Here is a 17356-nt window from a genome sequence, read left to right on the forward strand (position 1 = left end):
AAAAAAGATATATATATATATATATACAAAATTATATTTACGAATTGAAGACTCAATCTAAAAAAGAAAAGAATGAAAATAGTTTTTAGAAATACGTACAATAATGAATTATGTTTATCGAACGTATGTACGACAATAATATAATATTTTATTAGTCGAGAGAAAGAAAAAGAGGAAGAGAAGGACAGAGAAAGAGAGAGAGAGAGAGAGAGAGAGAGAGAGAGAGAGAGAGAGAGAGAGAGAGAGAGAGAGAGAGAGAGAGAGAGAGAGAGAGAGAGAGAGAGAGAGAGGGAATAGCTATACGATACGCACGAAGCTGTAAACAGGATACCCTTTAGGGTGTAGGAAAATCTTCGAGCAGTTATCTCATAGCCCAATTTCAGCATCTACGAGAGGAGCAAATATCGTCGCGTAGCTTCTTGCAAATGGCCGAAGGTGGAGCTCGTGGCAAAGTCACGTAGACAACAGGTTTCTAACGGTAATTAGAAACGAGAGAGAGAGAGAAAGAGAGAGAGAGAGAGAGAAACAGAGAAGGAAAGAAAGAGAGAAAGAGAGAGAGAGAGAGTTTCTCTTTAACAGTTGAGAAAGAATGGTTAAGAGAATGCAAAGCTTATCTTATTTTAATGGATTCAAAAGAAGCAGCTAGGAAAGCTCTCTCTCTCTCTCTCTCTCTCTCTCTCTTTCTCTCTCTGTCTTTCTATTTCTCTGTCTCTGTCTCATTCGAATTTTGCACACAGAGACACAGTCGACATAGACGATGAAATCGACGATTATCCTTCCCTTTATACCCTCCATTTATTCGAGCTATTTGGGCTTTCGCCGAGAACCGAGGCAAACCACCCATCCCTTCGTCCCTACCCCTGTCCTCGTCCCTGTCCCTGTCCCTATCCCCATCCCTATCCCTATCCCAATCCCCTTACCTTCTCTATTTAACGTCCGATAGTCGTAAAGTCGTAAAATCTTGAACGCGATCCTCGTTTGCATAATGATACACTATGGCTACACTAATTGAAAAGGCATAACCGAACAATGACGATTGGCATCGTAAACAGAATATTGCTTTTGTGTGTGCCGTTCACTTTCCAGTCGACCGTTATAACTGATAATCGTTAAGCAAAGAAATAAGAAGAGAAAGAGAAAGAGAGAAAGAAAAGAAGGAAGAGAGAAAGAGAGAACGAATATAAATTTCTTTCTTATTTTTCTTTCTTTTTTTAATCTCTTCTACCTTCCTCTCTCTCTCTCTCTCTCTCTCTCTCTCTCTCTCTTTCTTTCTCTCTCTCTCTCTCTCTCTCTCTTTCTCTGTTCTTTAGAGAAGACGATACACGCGATAGCTGCAACAGAGCCATTCCACGTTATGCAACGATGCACTTTGCATTCGGTCTCATCAGTTAACTTTACCTGGAATCGAGGGTAGGTTCATCGACATCATCAACGATTACTCGTAAAGTACCTGACTCCTCTTCCTCCTTCTTCTCCTTCTTCTTCTTCTTCTTCTTCTTCTTCCTCTTCCTCTTCTTTTTCTTCTTTTTCTTTTTTTTTTTTCATTTTCTTCTTACAAATTTGCAACGTCGTCGGTTTAACAAGTACTTTACAAATACATACAGTTATATACAAGGATAGAAGAAAGAGATTCTTGTAACGCGTATTCTAAGAATGCAAAGTTTCGTTATAAAAGTTTTCAAGGATAAGAATGTAAGGAGTAAATAGAAATCGTTTAATTCGATGTTTTACCGATATAGCTTCGATTGCATTCGATTGTTGTTGTTGTTATTATTATTATTATTATTATTATTATTATTATTATTATTATTATTATTACGTTTGTTCAAAAGAGTAGAGAAAGAGATAGAAATAGAATTATACAACGAAACAACGATCTTTTACGAGAGTGCTCTCCCTCGGGAACCGATAAAAGGTCTCTTTTCTCTGGTTATATCCTATCAATGTACCTTACTTACTTACACTCTAACCATTGATTCCAACTCGATTCTAATTTCTACCTCTTAAAAGGCTTTCCTTCCTACAAAAACAATCGTCTGGATGTCCTGTTATCTCTCTTCTTCTCTACGATTATTTTTTTCCTCGATTTAATTAACGTCGCCTCTCTTCTCTTTCTTTTTTTTTCTTTTTTTTTTTTTCTTTTTTTAATTAATTTTTAACCTCCCAACTCCGAAAATTGAATCGATTTATAGAAAAATATATGTGTATAGAATCGAACAATGTAAACGATATGGACCTATCAATACCATGCTTTTGTTTGAAAAAAAAAAAAAAGAATAGAAAATACAATAGAGACAAGAGCCCGATATTACGTTTTGAAAAATATATATATATCAAAAAAAAAAAAAAAAAAAAGTAAAAAAAAATTAAAAACGCGTTAAACGATACGACCATGAATAATCGAGATAAGACAACATTTTCGACAACGTATCGATATCAAACGCTTTATATTTCTTCTCGATCATTCTCTCCAATCATCGATCGATTTATTTGAACAATAAAAAATTAATATTATTAAACGAGGAAAGCTTTATACGATCCTTTTAAGGAGAATAGCGTAGTCTCTTTAGCTGTTAGATTTTTCGGAAAAGCAATTTTTCGACGATATTTCAACGACGCGATGCTTTTATTGTCTTCTTCTTTATCGTCGTTCGCGTTTATCGGAGAAAAAGAAATAGGAGCGAATAGAGAAAAACGAGAGAAAAAGAGATAGATAAGAGAGAGAGAGAGAGAGAGAGAGAGAGAGAGAGAGAGAGAGAGAGAGAGAGAGAGAGAGAGACGCGTTCAGGTCTTTCTATAGCTGAGCCTTCACCGCGTCCTCTCATAAACTTCAAAAACATTTCTTATAAACGGCGGATGTTCCGCGACGGTAAGATTCCTGGCGGGTCTTATCCAGAGTAGAGATTTACTCACGAGGGTGGTAAGGTTGAAGGTATTGAGAAATATCGCGCGGATGGCGCGTTCGAAAATTCCCTTTCTTCCTTGGTACCCAAGAGGCAAAGAAAAGACTGCTACGTCGTCGCGTCTTTCTCTCTCTTTCTTTCTATCTATGTATCTATCTATCTACCTATCTACCTATCTATCTATCTATCTATCTATCTATCTATCTCTCTATCTTTCGCGTGCACGCGCGCGTTATATTCTCTTAAAAAAGTAAAGCCTCTTTCTTTACCTACTACATACATACACTTTTATTACAATCTCTTCTATTCAACGTTTCATCTCAAAACGATAAGATAAAATACAAGGAATGACACTTCATTTAGTTGATAATTTTTAATAGAAAATTTATGTAGGATATATCATTTATATATATATATATATATATATATATATATATGTGTGTGTGTGTGTATTGAAATAAGAACGTAGCAAATATCAATTTATATTAAATTGGCTTGGAAAAGTGTTAGAAAAAAAAGAACAAGAAGAGAGAAGAAGGGAAAACAAGAAAATCAGAAATTATAAGTAAGATAAAAAAGAAGAGAAAGAAGATCGCGAAAATCTTAGCATGCCGACGTTATTATCTTCTATCCGTGAAAAGGAACAAGTACCACCGAGAACGATAAGGTAAGGTAAAGCAAAGTAAAGCAAGGTAAGGTAAAGTAAGGTAAGGTAAGGTAAGGTAAGGTAAGGTAAGGTAAGGTAAGGTAAAGTAAGGAAAGGGAGGGATGGATGGATGGAAAGATGGATGGATGGATGGATGGATGGATGGATGGATGGAAGGAAGACGTCGAAGGGATGAATTCGAAGCGGATAAAGAGGAACTCGACGGAAGGAAGGAAGGAAGGAAGGAAGGGATGGAAATAGAAGGCGAGGAAGCTCACCTGAAATACCTTGGGAGTATTACGACACATTTCGATCGAATTCTTCAGGAAATCGAGAAATGCCAGTACGGTATATCTCCGTTCGTCGAGATATTATTACGTATTTAGGTGAAACAGTTGCCGTTCGCGGAAGGTAACACACTTAGAATGATATTTCTCTCTCTCTCTCTCTCTCTCTCTCTCCCACTCTGTACCTTCTCCTCCTCCTCCTCCTCCTCCTCCTCCTCCTCCTCCTCTTCCTCTCCTTTCTCCACCTCCTTCTGTTCGGCTTGCCATAGAATACATCCCCCGGACTCTCTCTCCTTCGGTGCACGCTATATACCCCATAGCTCTCCGACCTCGAAGGATCGCAGTTCTGCGCGATATCCTGCATATCTCGGCATACCGTCCTCGTCGTTTCCGACATTGTTCCCCGGCCCCGGCCAACACGGAATAATCCCACTCGTTCGACGTCTACGCTCCCGGCTTCCAGCTGGATTCCAGTCGATTCTGCTACCGAGCTTGTGCTGCTGGGTGAGAAGCCAACCTGGCGAAACGATAATTGGAGAACCTTTTCCTTCCTCGTTACTCCTTACTCCTTACTCCTTATTCCTTACTCCTTACTCCTTACTCCTTATCCTCCCCACCGTCTTTCCTTTCTCTTCCTTTCCATTCATTTTCCTTCTCCTCACGTTGCTCCTAATCGGTCCACGTGAGCCACGTTTTACCAATAAATTTCGTTATTCCATCTCTATGAATATTTAATTGAATAAACCCAAACCAAATCTCGATTTAATACAAACAATAATGTTTTCGACGTAATAATCGATCTTTCAATTTTAGTCGACGTGTTTTATGTATACGAGCGAATATGTACGGCTTATTTCACGTTGGACTATATTTCTCGTTTACGTACGTAGTGGTTACGTATGCGTTTATTGTATATTCTTCAATTTCGTTTCTTTTCTTTTCTCTCTCTTTCTTTTTCCTCTCTCTCTCTCTCTCTCTCTCTCTCTCTTTCTTCTTTTTTCTCTTGTTAGAAAGATTATTGATAATTATGTACGCGGATAATTCGGCCGATATCGATGAAGAATTTTTCGACGCGTTGGCCTTGTTGCGTTCGAACGAGGACGACAGTGCCGAGAAGCTTAGGAAGATGTTGGACGAACAAATCGAGAAAAGATATGGTACGAGCAAAACATTGGCTTTTAGAATGCCTAAAGAGTTTCTACAAAAGGAAAGGACTTCCTGGAAAACGTATTCGAAGAATTCAATTAAATTGACATACGATAAAAATCAAGTGACTAATGAATCTAGCAATAAGGCTAACGACACAAACGACAAATCTGTTGAAATCGTTGAAGTTAATTTTAAAAAGATTTACGAAGAGGAATATGAAGAATTTGAGAAGATCGACGTACCGAGAATCTCCATTCCCGATGATATCTCTAACGATGGTGCACTTTGCAAGGTTAAACATCTCGAATTTGTTTATATATATATGTATATACATATGTACATACAATCATATTAATCCGTTTAGGTGATTTAAAAAATTGATTACTATTTTTTTCGAGATACTTTCTTCAGCCTTTTTTTTTCTCTCTCTCTCTATCTTTTATAGATTCTAAAAAAGTTCCTAGACTCTCGTAGTTCCGAGAAAAAGAGAAACAAAAAAAAAAAAAAAAAAGAAAGAAAGAAAAGAAATTAGCTCAAAAAATGTCGACAAAAATTAATCGATATTTCGAGTCGCCTAGACTTTCGGCCAAAAATATCGATATTAATTTTTATTGGCCGATTTAATTACGACAAACATGCTTTCGATCGATAACAATCGAATGACTAATTAAACGAATCGAAGATATGCAACGGCACGAAGCTGGGTCCTCTGATATTGCTCGAGTGCCAAGAGTGCCAAGAGATCTATCATCCCCTTTGCCATAATCCAGCGGTAGTCGATATCGACGTCTACGATCCCAGACTCGTTTGGCGATGTGGAAAATGCGTCGAAGCTACGGCCTCCACCTACGAGACTACTACTTTGGAGGAGGAGAGAAAGGGTGACGTTAAAAAAATTACAAATAATAAATTTGCGAAATCGGTCAACGTCGAAAAGAAAAAACGTTGCGTTAAAATGTACGAACGTGAAAAAGTTTTCAAACGACGTCGCTGAGAGGAAAAATTTTTCTTTCCTTTTTATTCTTTTTTCATGTTTTTCTTTTTCTTTTTTTTTTTTTTTAAGGAGTTTTTTCTTTTTTTTTTTTTTTTTTTTTTTTAAAGGATTAAAATATAATAATAAAAGTGCGTTCGAGAAATTCGAGATAGATGTGTGGTAGATCTTTTATTCGATAATAATCATTCGTTTTACACATACTTCGCTGCCTTGCAAATCACAAAAACACGATCTCTCAATGCTCGTGGAACATACTCTAATCACAGCACAGGGCATCTTACTCTTATGAACTAGAACGAATATCATACAGCTATGATACAACGACGACGACGACGACGACGACGACGATTCGTTCGTCTTGAATCCAAAATAGAAAAGAAAAAAAAAGAAGAAGAATATGAAACAAGAAGAATCGAGTATTATCAGGCGATGTAATACAGGGTGAATTTTTTTTCAAAGTATTCCCAAAAAAATACATGTATATATTTCACCTCTTAATACCGAACTTTAGCATTTTGTAAAATCTTTGCTCGGAAAAGTTTCATTTTATTAATACTTTTCTTTCAATAATTTCATAAAACACATACATATATACATATATGAATCAATAACAATTACACCTCTTTTAAACTCACCCCATATATATTTCAATAAAATGAAATATTTTCTTGAAGGATATTTTTACAAAAATAAAAAGAAAAAAAAAACAAACAAACAAAAGGAATAAAGTAGGAGCAAAAATCTAACGTTACAATATTTTCTCGCTCTTTTATCTTCACATTAATTTTCGATTCTCGATCGATTTAAATAAATTCGATCGTTATAATACTACTTCACGCAAACGTGACTTTATTACTTGGAATAATATCTATAAGTTCGATCTATGAATTTGGCGATTTCGAGCGAGGATGAGAGCTTCGATTCACAACTTTGAATAAACCCTTATACATTGTTTTTTTTTTTTTTTCTTTTTCTTTTTTTTCTTCATCGACATTCGACACTCATATCATTTTGCTTATCTAATGGTTATATTACGCACACATTGCGAGAATTGGAGAAAGTATATACGTATATATATATATATATATATATATACTATATTTCTCTCTTTTTCTCTTAAATTCGATACCATTAGATCTCTTAAACTAGTCGACTAATCACTACAATTAATCGTCGCAAAGTAAGTGCCCTGTGTTTGAAGAATTCTATATGATAGTAATAAAGATCAAGATATAGATCAACGATGACATATATATCGATCTAAAATGGCGATGAGAAGGAAACGATGAATGAATTAAACGAATTGTCAAAAAAGAAAAAAAAAAAAAAAAGAAAAAGAAAGAAAAAGATTAATAAATAACTAGGATTAATATCACGGGGTTAAGAGGCGACACAAAAACGATATTATTTTTTTTTTTTTTTTGTAAGCGGCAAAACATCTTTTGTGCTCGTTATCACAGAATCGTTTCCTTCGTCTAAAGAAATTAAGAAAGCGTATGAAATAAGAATAAAAATAAATGAGAAAGGGAAATAAAAAGAATATGGAAATTAATCTCAATGTCGAAATAATAAAAAGAGGTTCCTCTCATTGCGGTGCGTCATTGAAGTTCGTATCTTCTATCCCTTTGTCTCAATTTTTTTCTCATCATTGCCAAGTAATAAATAAGACACAAAATTTCTTTTCGCAAGGAACAAAATGCAAAGATAGATGTATAATAATTTCTTTAAAACAAAAAATAATAGAGAAAAAATGAACTTTGCGATTCTGAATATATATATATATATATATATATATATGTATCTGCAAAGTCGAGTCAAAATTTGTCTTTAATGAAAATCGTACGTTTTCGAGATTTTCTTTTTTTCTTTCTTGCATTCTCTCTATCTTTCTCCCTTTTTTTCCTTACTTATTTATTTATATTTTGCTTTTTTTTTTTTGTTTTTTGCTTTATTCGCTTTTTTTTCCTCGATTTTAGTCAGGATTTATTTATGGCACGATTTTTTAACTCGATTCGAAACGATCGAGGGTCTTTCTTTCTTTCGAGAAGATATGTTTGACGTTTGATCTTCGTTTCAAAAAATAGCTGTGCGCATGCATTTGCTTTTAATTGAATTTCTTTTTTTTTTTTTTTTCTTTTCTATCTCTCGTACTTGGCATTTGTAATGTCCCGATTGTTTGTCATAGAAAAAGAAGTAGAAGAAACTCAATGATATTTTCAATGCACGTTCCGCAATTTGATAAAAGGGTGATATGAAATTAATAGTATGAATACATACATACATACATACATACATACATATATATATATATATATATATATATATCCATCGTAAAATTTAATTTTTTAACGCACGTGTATGAAATTCATGCGTTTCGATCTTGTTACTTTAAAAATCACTCTTAAGAGTGCGTGCGCGTGCGCGTGCGTGTGTGTAGATGTAGATGTATGTGTCTATGTATATTCGATTCTTCTTTTTGTTAGTTAGTTAGTCAGTTAGTTTGTTTGCTTTTTTTTCTTTCTTTACCTTTCGTACTCATTCATTATTTCTCTACGTGCGTATTTCTAAGCATGCTTCACTTATAAAACTTTCCTAATGAGATTCTTATTGAAAACACGGATGTGTTCGATGAGTATAAGAATTATTGCATATTCATTAAACCGATTGAAATTAGTATGACAATAGTTTCTTGCTCGCAACTCTATTTACTCGACGTGGGTCTTGATGAGAAAGAAAAAAAAAAAAAAAAAAAAAAAAAAGAGAGAAGAAAAAATGGAAATGCAAAGAGAGAGAAAAAAGAAAAGAAAAGAAAAAAGAAGGAAAGAAAAGTAAAACAAGACAAACAAAAAAAAAAAAAAAAGAAAATAAAATTATACTGTGCAGCCGTAAATACGTACTTGTTAAAATGATTATATTATATAAAAGTAATTGGAACGTGATTCGATTGACGATAATACTAAACGTTACATCGTGTTTTTATCTCTCTATGGGCTCCATTTAAAAATTAATTCTAACGATCGATCGTTTATCATTTCTAAATTGTCAAAAAGACGAACGGATTAGAAATAAGTTAATACTTGCGCTCTAGGCGTGTTTATACTTACTTAGAAATATCTTTCTTTTTTTACGTTAACGTTATTTCTCTCTCTCTCTCTCTCTCTTTTTTTCTTTGTAACGTGTGACAGATTCAGCTTGATTTCTGCCAGAGTCGATGTGCCAAGTGAGTGACATCGATTAAATAAAGATTTTGACACTCGTGTCAAGGATCTATATCATCTCGTCTATCATCTCGTCTTTAGATAACTACTTGCTTGGCACACGATCCTCTTTTTTTGAACGTCTCGATCATGCCAAAGATTTCTTTCAATTATCTTACTTGTTTAACGCAATATAGTGTCATAATGTGCGAATGTAGTCGCGTATCATGTTTTACATAATATTATTAATAATAATAATAATAATAATAATATTAGTAATAGTAATAATAGTAATAATAGTAATAATAATATTAATAATAGATTTTAAATAATGAAGAAAGAAAAAAAAAGAAAAGGGAGTTGTTAAAAATTCTTACGTGCGTCAACCCTGTTTTTTAATTTTGATTTCTTTTCTTTTTCTTTTTTCATGCGCTGTTTCTCCTTCTCTCTCTCTCTCTCTTGTTCTCGTTAAAAATTTTTTTACTTCTTTTAACAGAGATAGAGAGCTTAGATTTGACACCAAGGGAATGACATTATGATATGACGAATCGATCATTCCGTGCTTTTTCTTTTTCTTTTTTTTTTTTTTCTTTCTCGTCTTGAAAAATATCTTCAAAACTGTTCGTTCTAAATGCAGAGCCGTGTCAAACTAAATTTAGTATTTATGTATGTAATTATGTATGTATACGTATATACGTACGTACGTAATACGCGTGCATATAAGTGCGTGCATGTGTGGTATATGTATATTACATCGATATGGTAGCGCTCGATATCAGGCACGAGAAACAAGTGATTCATTAAAGATCTTATCACCGAAGAATGATAATAGTTTATCAAGCATTTATTATACAATTCCATATCAATACGAAACGCAAAAATGGTGTATTATTGTTATCTTTAGTGCATCACTTGGCACGGATTTGAACGTTTCGATAACATCGAATAAGCCGACCATGATCATTGATCATTGATCATTGATCATTGATCATTGATCATTAATCATTAATCATCGTTTGTTCAACACTTAATGGACGATGAAAAGGAGTAAAAAATTATTCTCAGAGAATTACGATATAAACCATGACGACATCTCGCCGGCGTTCGGACATCTTTTTTTCTTTCGTTCGTTTTGTTTTGTTCGATTCTTTTTCTTTTTTTTTTTTTTTTTTTTTTTTTTTTTTTTTTTTTTTTTTTTATTATTTTATTGACAACTACATGTATTTATTCGAATCGAATGTCATACGTAATTTTTCGAAAGAATTTATATACGTTTATGAGCCAGAGATTATGAAGCAAAATATTGAGAAAAAAAGATTTATTGTGTAATTCGTATAGCAATGACCTGATTATACGAATTACCCAATAAATTAATTCTTTTTTATCCTTGATTTAGATCACTTTCTTAATCACCGGCTCATATAATCATTAATAGTATGTATATACATATATATATATATATATATGTATGTATGTATGTATATATGTATATGTGAGCCGATAATTATGAGCGTGATATAAGTAAAAAATTGAAGAAAAAAAAAAAAAAAAAAAAAAAAAAAGAGAGAGAGAATTAGTTTACTTAATACGTATAATTTACTTATACGAATTACGCAATAAACGAATTTTTTTCTGTCGATTCTTAACTTAAACCACTTTCATAATCATCGTCTCATTGTATATAATAAATACGCAGGCGAACATGCCGGTGGTTTATTGTTTGAACAAGTAACCTAAGAAGAGGTTCTCGTATTAAAATATATAGAGAGTAGATAGTATTTGTGTGTATAAAAATGTGCAAAACAGATGTTTTTCTAAGTCGTCGTGTAATGTAAACGCACGATCTATTATGGTGTATATTATATATAATAATATATCGTACATACGAATATCTCAAACGTAAAGCTTTCATATGTTATTACGACGAAGAAATACATATGTATGTACGTATGTGTGTATGTATGTATGTATGTATGTATGTATGTGTACATAAGATTGATTTTCTCAAAACTAGTTAGTTCGGGAAATGCATATATAACATCATCGTTCTATAAAATTGTCATGCTTACGGAATATACGAAGAATATCTTACGTGAATCGAAAGGACGTTGTTTTTATATTGTTAATAGGGTCTCTTGGTTCAAAAGTTCAACACACACACACATACAAGTGTTTGTTACAAACGTCGTTTCAAATTTCATCCCTTGTTCTTTTTTTATTTCTTGTTCTTTTTTTTTTTTTCTTTTTTCTTTTATCTTTTATCTGTGATTCCTCTTTGAGCATACTGTTGTCAAATAAATTTTGTTAATCAACCTTAAAATGACACTATGTGTGTGTGTGTGTGTCTGTGTATACATATACATATACATATATATACATAATACGTATGTGTATATATATATGCATATATATATGTATGTATGTATATATATATGCATCGTAAATATTTATATGCTAATGTTAAAAACATAGGAACTACATCCTAAGCTTCTCATATTACATTTACGTGTCGTATTTTATAATAATTAGTCTCGTAAATAGATCTCACAGAAATCATTTCGGTTATCTTAAAATCTAAACTTATAAGCCCTGTTTCCTACACGTACATACCTTCTAGCATCGATAATCTTTCGCCAACAAGATATTAATTAGAAGATATTTTATCGGATAATAAACTTAAGATCTCATTGGAACGTTCATTTGATGAACGTAAATTTTCATAGATCTAAATTACATTGACGTAAATGCATTCCTCTCTCTCTCTCTCTCTCTCTTTCTTTATACATATATATGCGTATATATATATATGAGTGTGTATATATATGTATATATATATATATATGTTTCTTATAACAACGAATTTGAACATACAAAATAATGTTTTCTCTACGTTATATAAAGCGATTGAAAAACGTAGCGACTAGATTTTATGCGATCGACTAGAATCCCCACTTTCAAAAAATCTCTACAAAGATAAACTTTTAAAATTTTTTCGAACGAACTTTCTTTTCATCCTTCGTACAATGGACCTTTTCTCGTGAAAAATTCAATTTAGTGTGCTAATTTCTGACCTTACTATACTATATACTATGTGCTGTTTATATGTAATACACTTGTTTAATTATAGTCACTACGATGTTTTTCTTTACTAATAATTGTTATTGGAAGGCCATTAGAAGATTCATCGTAAGTAACCAATGCCTTACTTTGGAAGCGCTACGTTTCTTTCAATTTATATCAATAAATATTATCTATGCGACTTTGTATTCTATAAATGCTTTTATTCGTTTGGTTTAAAAGACGATTAAATATAAAAAAAATCAAAGTAACAATTAATGGAATTACTTTGAGTCGTTTTACAAATAAAATAATTTGAAATTAACTCGTTAGATATAATATAATCATATAAATAAGAAACTTTTACAAATTATTTTATACGTCATAAAGAATAATAAAATTCTCATTACATTTTAGATTAAAAATATAGTGAACAGAACAGCACTTCCAGGTAGTGACAGTAGGTACTTTAAGATGACAATCAAAATTATAAATTATTCTATAAAATTAATCCACTTTCGTGGCAGGTAATCCATGACCTACGACCAGCTGTTCTTTCGGAAAGTCTAGGATTACGGTAAAGTGAAATCCCATATTTGCAGAGGCTATCACGTATTCGCATAGTGAGAACCAACTAAATGCTAAGGAGCAAAAAAGATTAATTAAGATAAGTATTGATTAGGAAAATAGATTCTATGGATGATATAATGAAAAGGTACATCTACAGTAATAGCATCTTACATAAGCTATAGATCATGAATAATTAAAATGAAAATGTTCTTACCCAAGTCATGACATAACAGCCGATGTTTTAAAAAGAAGATAATGAGTCCAACCGTACTGATCACGCTTGTAACAAACAATGCTTGTTTGTACTGAAGACTTTGTGCATTAGGAGTAACAAGACGGCCTAATCTTACAGATGTCAGCATGTATGAGAGAGAGCTGAACATGAAGACGATAAAAATCTTTTCGTGTACAGCTGAAAAATAATTTGAAAATTTTAATTTTGAATTAATTTTAAACTGATGTTTTCAATTATCTTTCCAACACTTGTACAGACTAACACTTTGATATACTTCAATAGATTCTAATTAGAAGCATATTTGCACTAGCGTCAACAAGGTGAGCGTTTCATTACCATTATCTTAACGTATTGTACACAAAGCGTGTTAATTAAATTTTAAGTGGTAATAGCGTGCTATTGAATCGTCTTGCGTTCAAACATAGAATATTTTTACTTACGATAATTCTCTCTGTTCGATATATACGTTACGCCGCTTAATGCAGCTACCTCAGCAATGTTTAACCAATAGCATAAATTTAATAATCTGCATCCCATAATTCTGCTAGGTACATCTTCTAAGGTTTTGAGTATTTTATAATAATACGAGTGATATACACCGGCGATAACTAAACGAGGTCCAATATGTAATGCTATGCTTATACGCCATAAATATCGTTGAGGAGATACGCCAGTGATAGCGGATATCGATGGGAGGACATTGTAAACCTGAAGCGATAACACGTCGAATTAAATAATATATATTTTGTAATAAAAACATAACTTCATGATCGTACGTACCTTACAATGTGTCTCGTGAATGTCATCCTGTTGGAAAATATACGCAGTGACAAAACAAAAAACCAAAGAAAACAACGGTAGGCAAACGGTGCTCATACATAATCTTTTAAAAGATATTACTAAATACACAGAACTCTTGCTGCCTCCTACATTGTTAAGCTCCATACTGGCGTTGTTCATCATTTTGGTATTTGCGAATAAGCAAAATCAGAAAAAACTTATGTTATCACCAGATAATGATACATGATTGCTATTATATTAATCCTATTTTGAAGCATGTAGAACCGTTCTGTGTTTCATGATGATATGCCTAAAATATAAAAAAAAAAAAAGGAAAAATTACAAAACATAAGATCCCAAAATATATTTAGTATTAGCCATGATAGATTTCATCGCTATATTGGATACATTCGAGAATTGTATTAACATTAATAAAAACTACATTTCATTGGAAGAAGAAAGAAGGAAGGAGAAAAGAAAAGAAAAAGAAAGGATTCTTTTTTCACGGCATGACAAATAAATATAAAACACGTAAACGTGTTTGAGAAAGCCGAACGATGGAAGGAACAATGATATGGATTTTTTCGCGCCATGTAAGAATTGTTAGAACGACGAGAGGATACAATTCTGGCATTTCTCTCTCTCTCTCTCTCTCTCTCTCTCTTTTTTTTTTTGGAATTGATTTTGTGGATAACCTACTTTTTCTATAAATAGCAAACAAAAGGGTACTGTCGCGATGAGCGCGTTCGTGACATTTTGTCACGGGCAGTGCACCGTTCTTCTTCGAACAAAAAACCGGTATGATTAATAATATTGAATACGTTAGAAATAAAGTACGATTAAATATCAAACTATCTTGATTTATACATCTATTTTTAGAACGTATTAAAAAGTTCAGAAATATCGACGAATGAAACGCTCTAAAAGACTGCGATATACATTCTCATCTTAAAAAGAAATTTCAGAACAACGGGATTATATACGAGAGCTTAGATATAATAAAATATTCTTCGTATGGACGTTCTCGTCGATTATATAAAAAATTAAAAAAAAAAAAAAAAAGAAAAGAAGAGAGAGAGAGAGAGTGAAGTAATAAAAAAAAAAAAAAAGAACGAAAGAAAGAAATAAGAATAAACGTTAATAAATAGTAAATGAATAATTGATCACTTACTTTACTTGTGAGCTGTGTGTATCGTCTGCTAGAGACTTATGAGATACGCTAATCTCTATCCAAGCAGTCGCCATCTGCTTTTGTTATCTTCGTAGCGCTCTTCGATCAATTTGGCGCGTTTTTTAAATTACTTATCCGTTTCTTAATCTCTCTCTCTCTCTTTTTTTTTTTTTTTCAATTATAATCTTGTAACATTCGAATCAGAGAAACGTTACTTTGTCAAATATTGATTATTCTTGTTCGTATAATATTTATGGCATAGATAAAATGTGTTTTTATCGGATGACCATCGAAATATAGTTTAAATAAATGTTTTACGAGAAATTATCCGATTATTGATAAATTGGAAAATATATAATTAATATCAAGGTAGACGTCGAAGGATCGCCATTTTTTATTAAAGTTGAAAAAATATATATATATATATATATATATATATATATATATATAACAGTGAAAGAAACAATAAACTTAATTAGTTTATTGAAAATATAGTTTTTTTTATTTAACATTAATCTAGGATTTTTGTCGTACAGCAGGTTCCTCCTCGATCTCGTATTCGATCTCAACTCTTGGCCGTAACTTTTTCTTCGTTTTACCTTTCTTATCTTTAATTTTAGACAATTTTTTCTTGCTTGTCGACGGTACGATATCCTAGCGAGTAAATAAGTTCATTATTTAATACATATGATTATTTAATCGTATTACGTTTCGTATTTTAAAATTAGAAAAATTGATTACCTCGATATCGCTAGTTTCCGATTCAAAACTATCGGATAACTCAATTTCCTCTCTTTGACCAGAGTCACTATCTTGATTCTACGAGATGAGAAATAAAAAATATGATTAGATATTGATATATCTTTAGTTTTCTAATCGATTATTTTTACGATTATAAATACATCGTCTATTTCGTATTCTTCTTCGTCATCTTCGTCGTCTTCGCTCTCTGCTTCTATGTATCGTGGTCCGTTAACTATAGTTTTCCTTTCATCTCCTTCCAATTCCATTTCTACTTCCTTTTCAATATTTTCTTCTTCCTCGTATTCCCTTTCGCTTTCTGCTTCGCTCTCCACTTCTACAGCCTCCACGGCTTTATCGAATACTTTTTGCGGGAAATTGTAAATGTCGTTGTACTGTAAAAAAAGATTAGGGACCAAATATCGACATGATAAATGTTAGAATCACATTTTTATTTTTATTTTTACTAACCACTCCTTGTTTCAATCTTTCCATAAGTTCCTTCTCGATAACATTTTCCACTCTCGCAGCGACAAGAGCCTTCTCTTCTCTACGTCTTTCACGCCTTTCAATTTTTCTAGAAAGCGGTACTATTTTTTTTTGTCTTCTTAATCTAAGCTTTCTCATACGTATAAGATACTGTGTTATTTTAAGAAATCTCTGTTTACATTTCGCTTTAATAAAACCTGGCCAGTACAATAAATTTTCATTGATTTGATAAATAGCTTTCTCAAAATTTCTAGAAAGTTTTACCTTCTCCCACATATTCTTAGGAAAATGTACTCTAAAAAATCAAAATCATTATATATATATATATTATTTAAAATCGAAATCATTCGATATATATGAAGAAACAATCACTTACCTTTCCGCGGTTCTCATGTACAAATAAATAATACCATTCTCTTCTCTAATAGTTGCGTATTGGCTGTTCGCAAGAGGACACGATGCCCGACTACACAATCCAGTGAGATTGTATTCATTTCTACAAAACCTTTGGGTTTTGGTGCTATTATAGAGAAAGAAAAATTTCTAATAAAACATCACGATACGATTAATAATAATATAATTAGTAATGAACTAACTTTTATACTTACTTCACTTTAAACGAACAGAAAGATTTATTGATTATACTCCACACAACCTATAAAAAATGAAAAGTTAAAAACATCATGCATTTTTGTATCAACTATCAAAAAAATTAATATTATAATATTAATTTCATTTACGTACATCATCATGCTGCATTTTGACTAACTGTTAAAGTTTATACGATTATTTCAATATAATACACGTGTTTATCTCGACATAGCTACAGAGAATACGATAGAAAGGTTAAATTTTCTCATGAAAATTTTAGAACAATGTACGACAGATGGCGACACATTAAACGCCCGTGAAGACGAGTACGCGATGTTAAATCTTTCAACAGCAGAACGATGTCGCTGTTGTCGATCGGTTAATCAATCGGTAAAAATCAGACGGATATATTCAACCGTCTACTGTCGCCATCTGTACGTAATCGATATATTTCGCGATTCGATAATATCGATTATCGAAGTAAAGTATAGAGTAGGACAAACGTTTCAAGATGATCTTAAAAATCAATTACTTTTCGAAACTTTT

General features: G+C 32.3%; 3 protein-coding genes across 4 annotated transcripts; 1 reads left to right on the forward strand and 2 right to left on the reverse strand.

The window, feature by feature from the left end:
• The first annotated feature begins 4795 nt into the window (after positions 1-4795).
• On the forward strand, positions 4796-5979 carry LOC122633418 (integrator complex subunit 12-like). Its single transcript, XM_043821264.1, has 2 exons — positions 4796-5277; positions 5668-5979. The coding sequence occupies exons 1-2, from the start codon at positions 4864-4866 to the stop codon at positions 5977-5979; spliced, it is 726 nt and encodes a 241-aa protein (XP_043677199.1). The 5' UTR covers positions 4796-4863.
• Positions 5980-10375: 4396 nt separating this feature from the next.
• On the reverse strand, positions 10376-15061 carry LOC122627758 (post-GPI attachment to proteins factor 2-like). 2 transcript variants are annotated; one of them, XM_043809223.1, is made up of 5 exons: positions 14990-15061; positions 13819-14128; positions 13479-13746; positions 13018-13215; positions 10376-12874 (listed from the first exon to the last, which is right to left on the reverse strand). In XM_043809223.1, exons 2-5 carry the CDS (start codon positions 13999-14001, stop codon positions 12741-12743), a joined length of 783 nt encoding a protein of 260 aa, XP_043665158.1. In that variant the 5' UTR covers positions 14002-14128; positions 14990-15061; the 3' UTR covers positions 10376-12740. The 2 variants fall into 2 exon arrangements, with proteins under 2 accessions (XP_043665158.1, XP_043665149.1); XM_043809214.1 differs by lacking the exon at positions 14990-15061 and adding an exon at positions 14518-14665.
• Positions 15062-15464: 403 nt separating this feature from the next.
• LOC122627750 (protein MAK16 homolog) lies at positions 15465-17103 on the reverse strand. Its single transcript, XM_043809201.1, has 7 exons — positions 16964-17103; positions 16828-16874; positions 16596-16739; positions 16202-16514; positions 15892-16125; positions 15731-15808; positions 15465-15643 (listed from the first exon to the last, which is right to left on the reverse strand). Exons 1-7 carry the CDS (start codon positions 16976-16978, stop codon positions 15506-15508), a joined length of 969 nt encoding a protein of 322 aa, XP_043665136.1. The 5' UTR covers positions 16979-17103; the 3' UTR covers positions 15465-15505.
• Between the last annotated feature and the right edge of the window lie 253 nt (positions 17104-17356).

This window comes from Vespula pensylvanica, chromosome 1 (genome assembly GCF_014466175.1).
Source record: "Vespula pensylvanica isolate Volc-1 chromosome 1, ASM1446617v1, whole genome shotgun sequence".
Classification (NCBI taxonomy): Eukaryota; Metazoa; Arthropoda; class Insecta; order Hymenoptera; family Vespidae; genus Vespula; species Vespula pensylvanica.

Coding starts and splice junctions, on each gene's coding strand:
- LOC122633418 (XM_043821264.1), top strand. CDS start 4,864: ATGTACGCGGATAATTCGGCCGATATCGATGAAGAATTTTTCGACGCG. Junction 5,278..5,667: donor ACGATGGTGCACTTTGCAAG/GTTAAACATCTC, acceptor AACGAATCGAAG/ATATGCAACGGCACGAAGCT.
- LOC122627758 (XM_043809223.1), bottom strand. CDS start 14,001: ATGATGAACAACGCCAGTATGGAGCTTAACAATGTAGGAGGCAGCAAG. Junction 13,747..13,818: donor TTCACGAGACACATTGTAAG/GTACGTACGATC, acceptor TTATCGCTTCAG/GTTTACAATGTCCTCCCATC. Junction 13,216..13,478: donor ATCGAACAGAGAGAATTATC/GTAAGTAAAAAT, acceptor ATTATTTTTCAG/CTGTACACGAAAAGATTTTT.
- LOC122627750 (XM_043809201.1), bottom strand. Junction 16,126..16,201: donor AAAGATTGAAACAAGGAGTG/GTTAGTAAAAAT, acceptor CTTTTTTTACAG/TACAACGACATTTACAATTT. Junction 15,809..15,891: donor AAGAATACGAAATAGACGAT/GTATTTATAATC, acceptor CTCATCTCGTAG/AATCAAGATAGTGACTCTGG.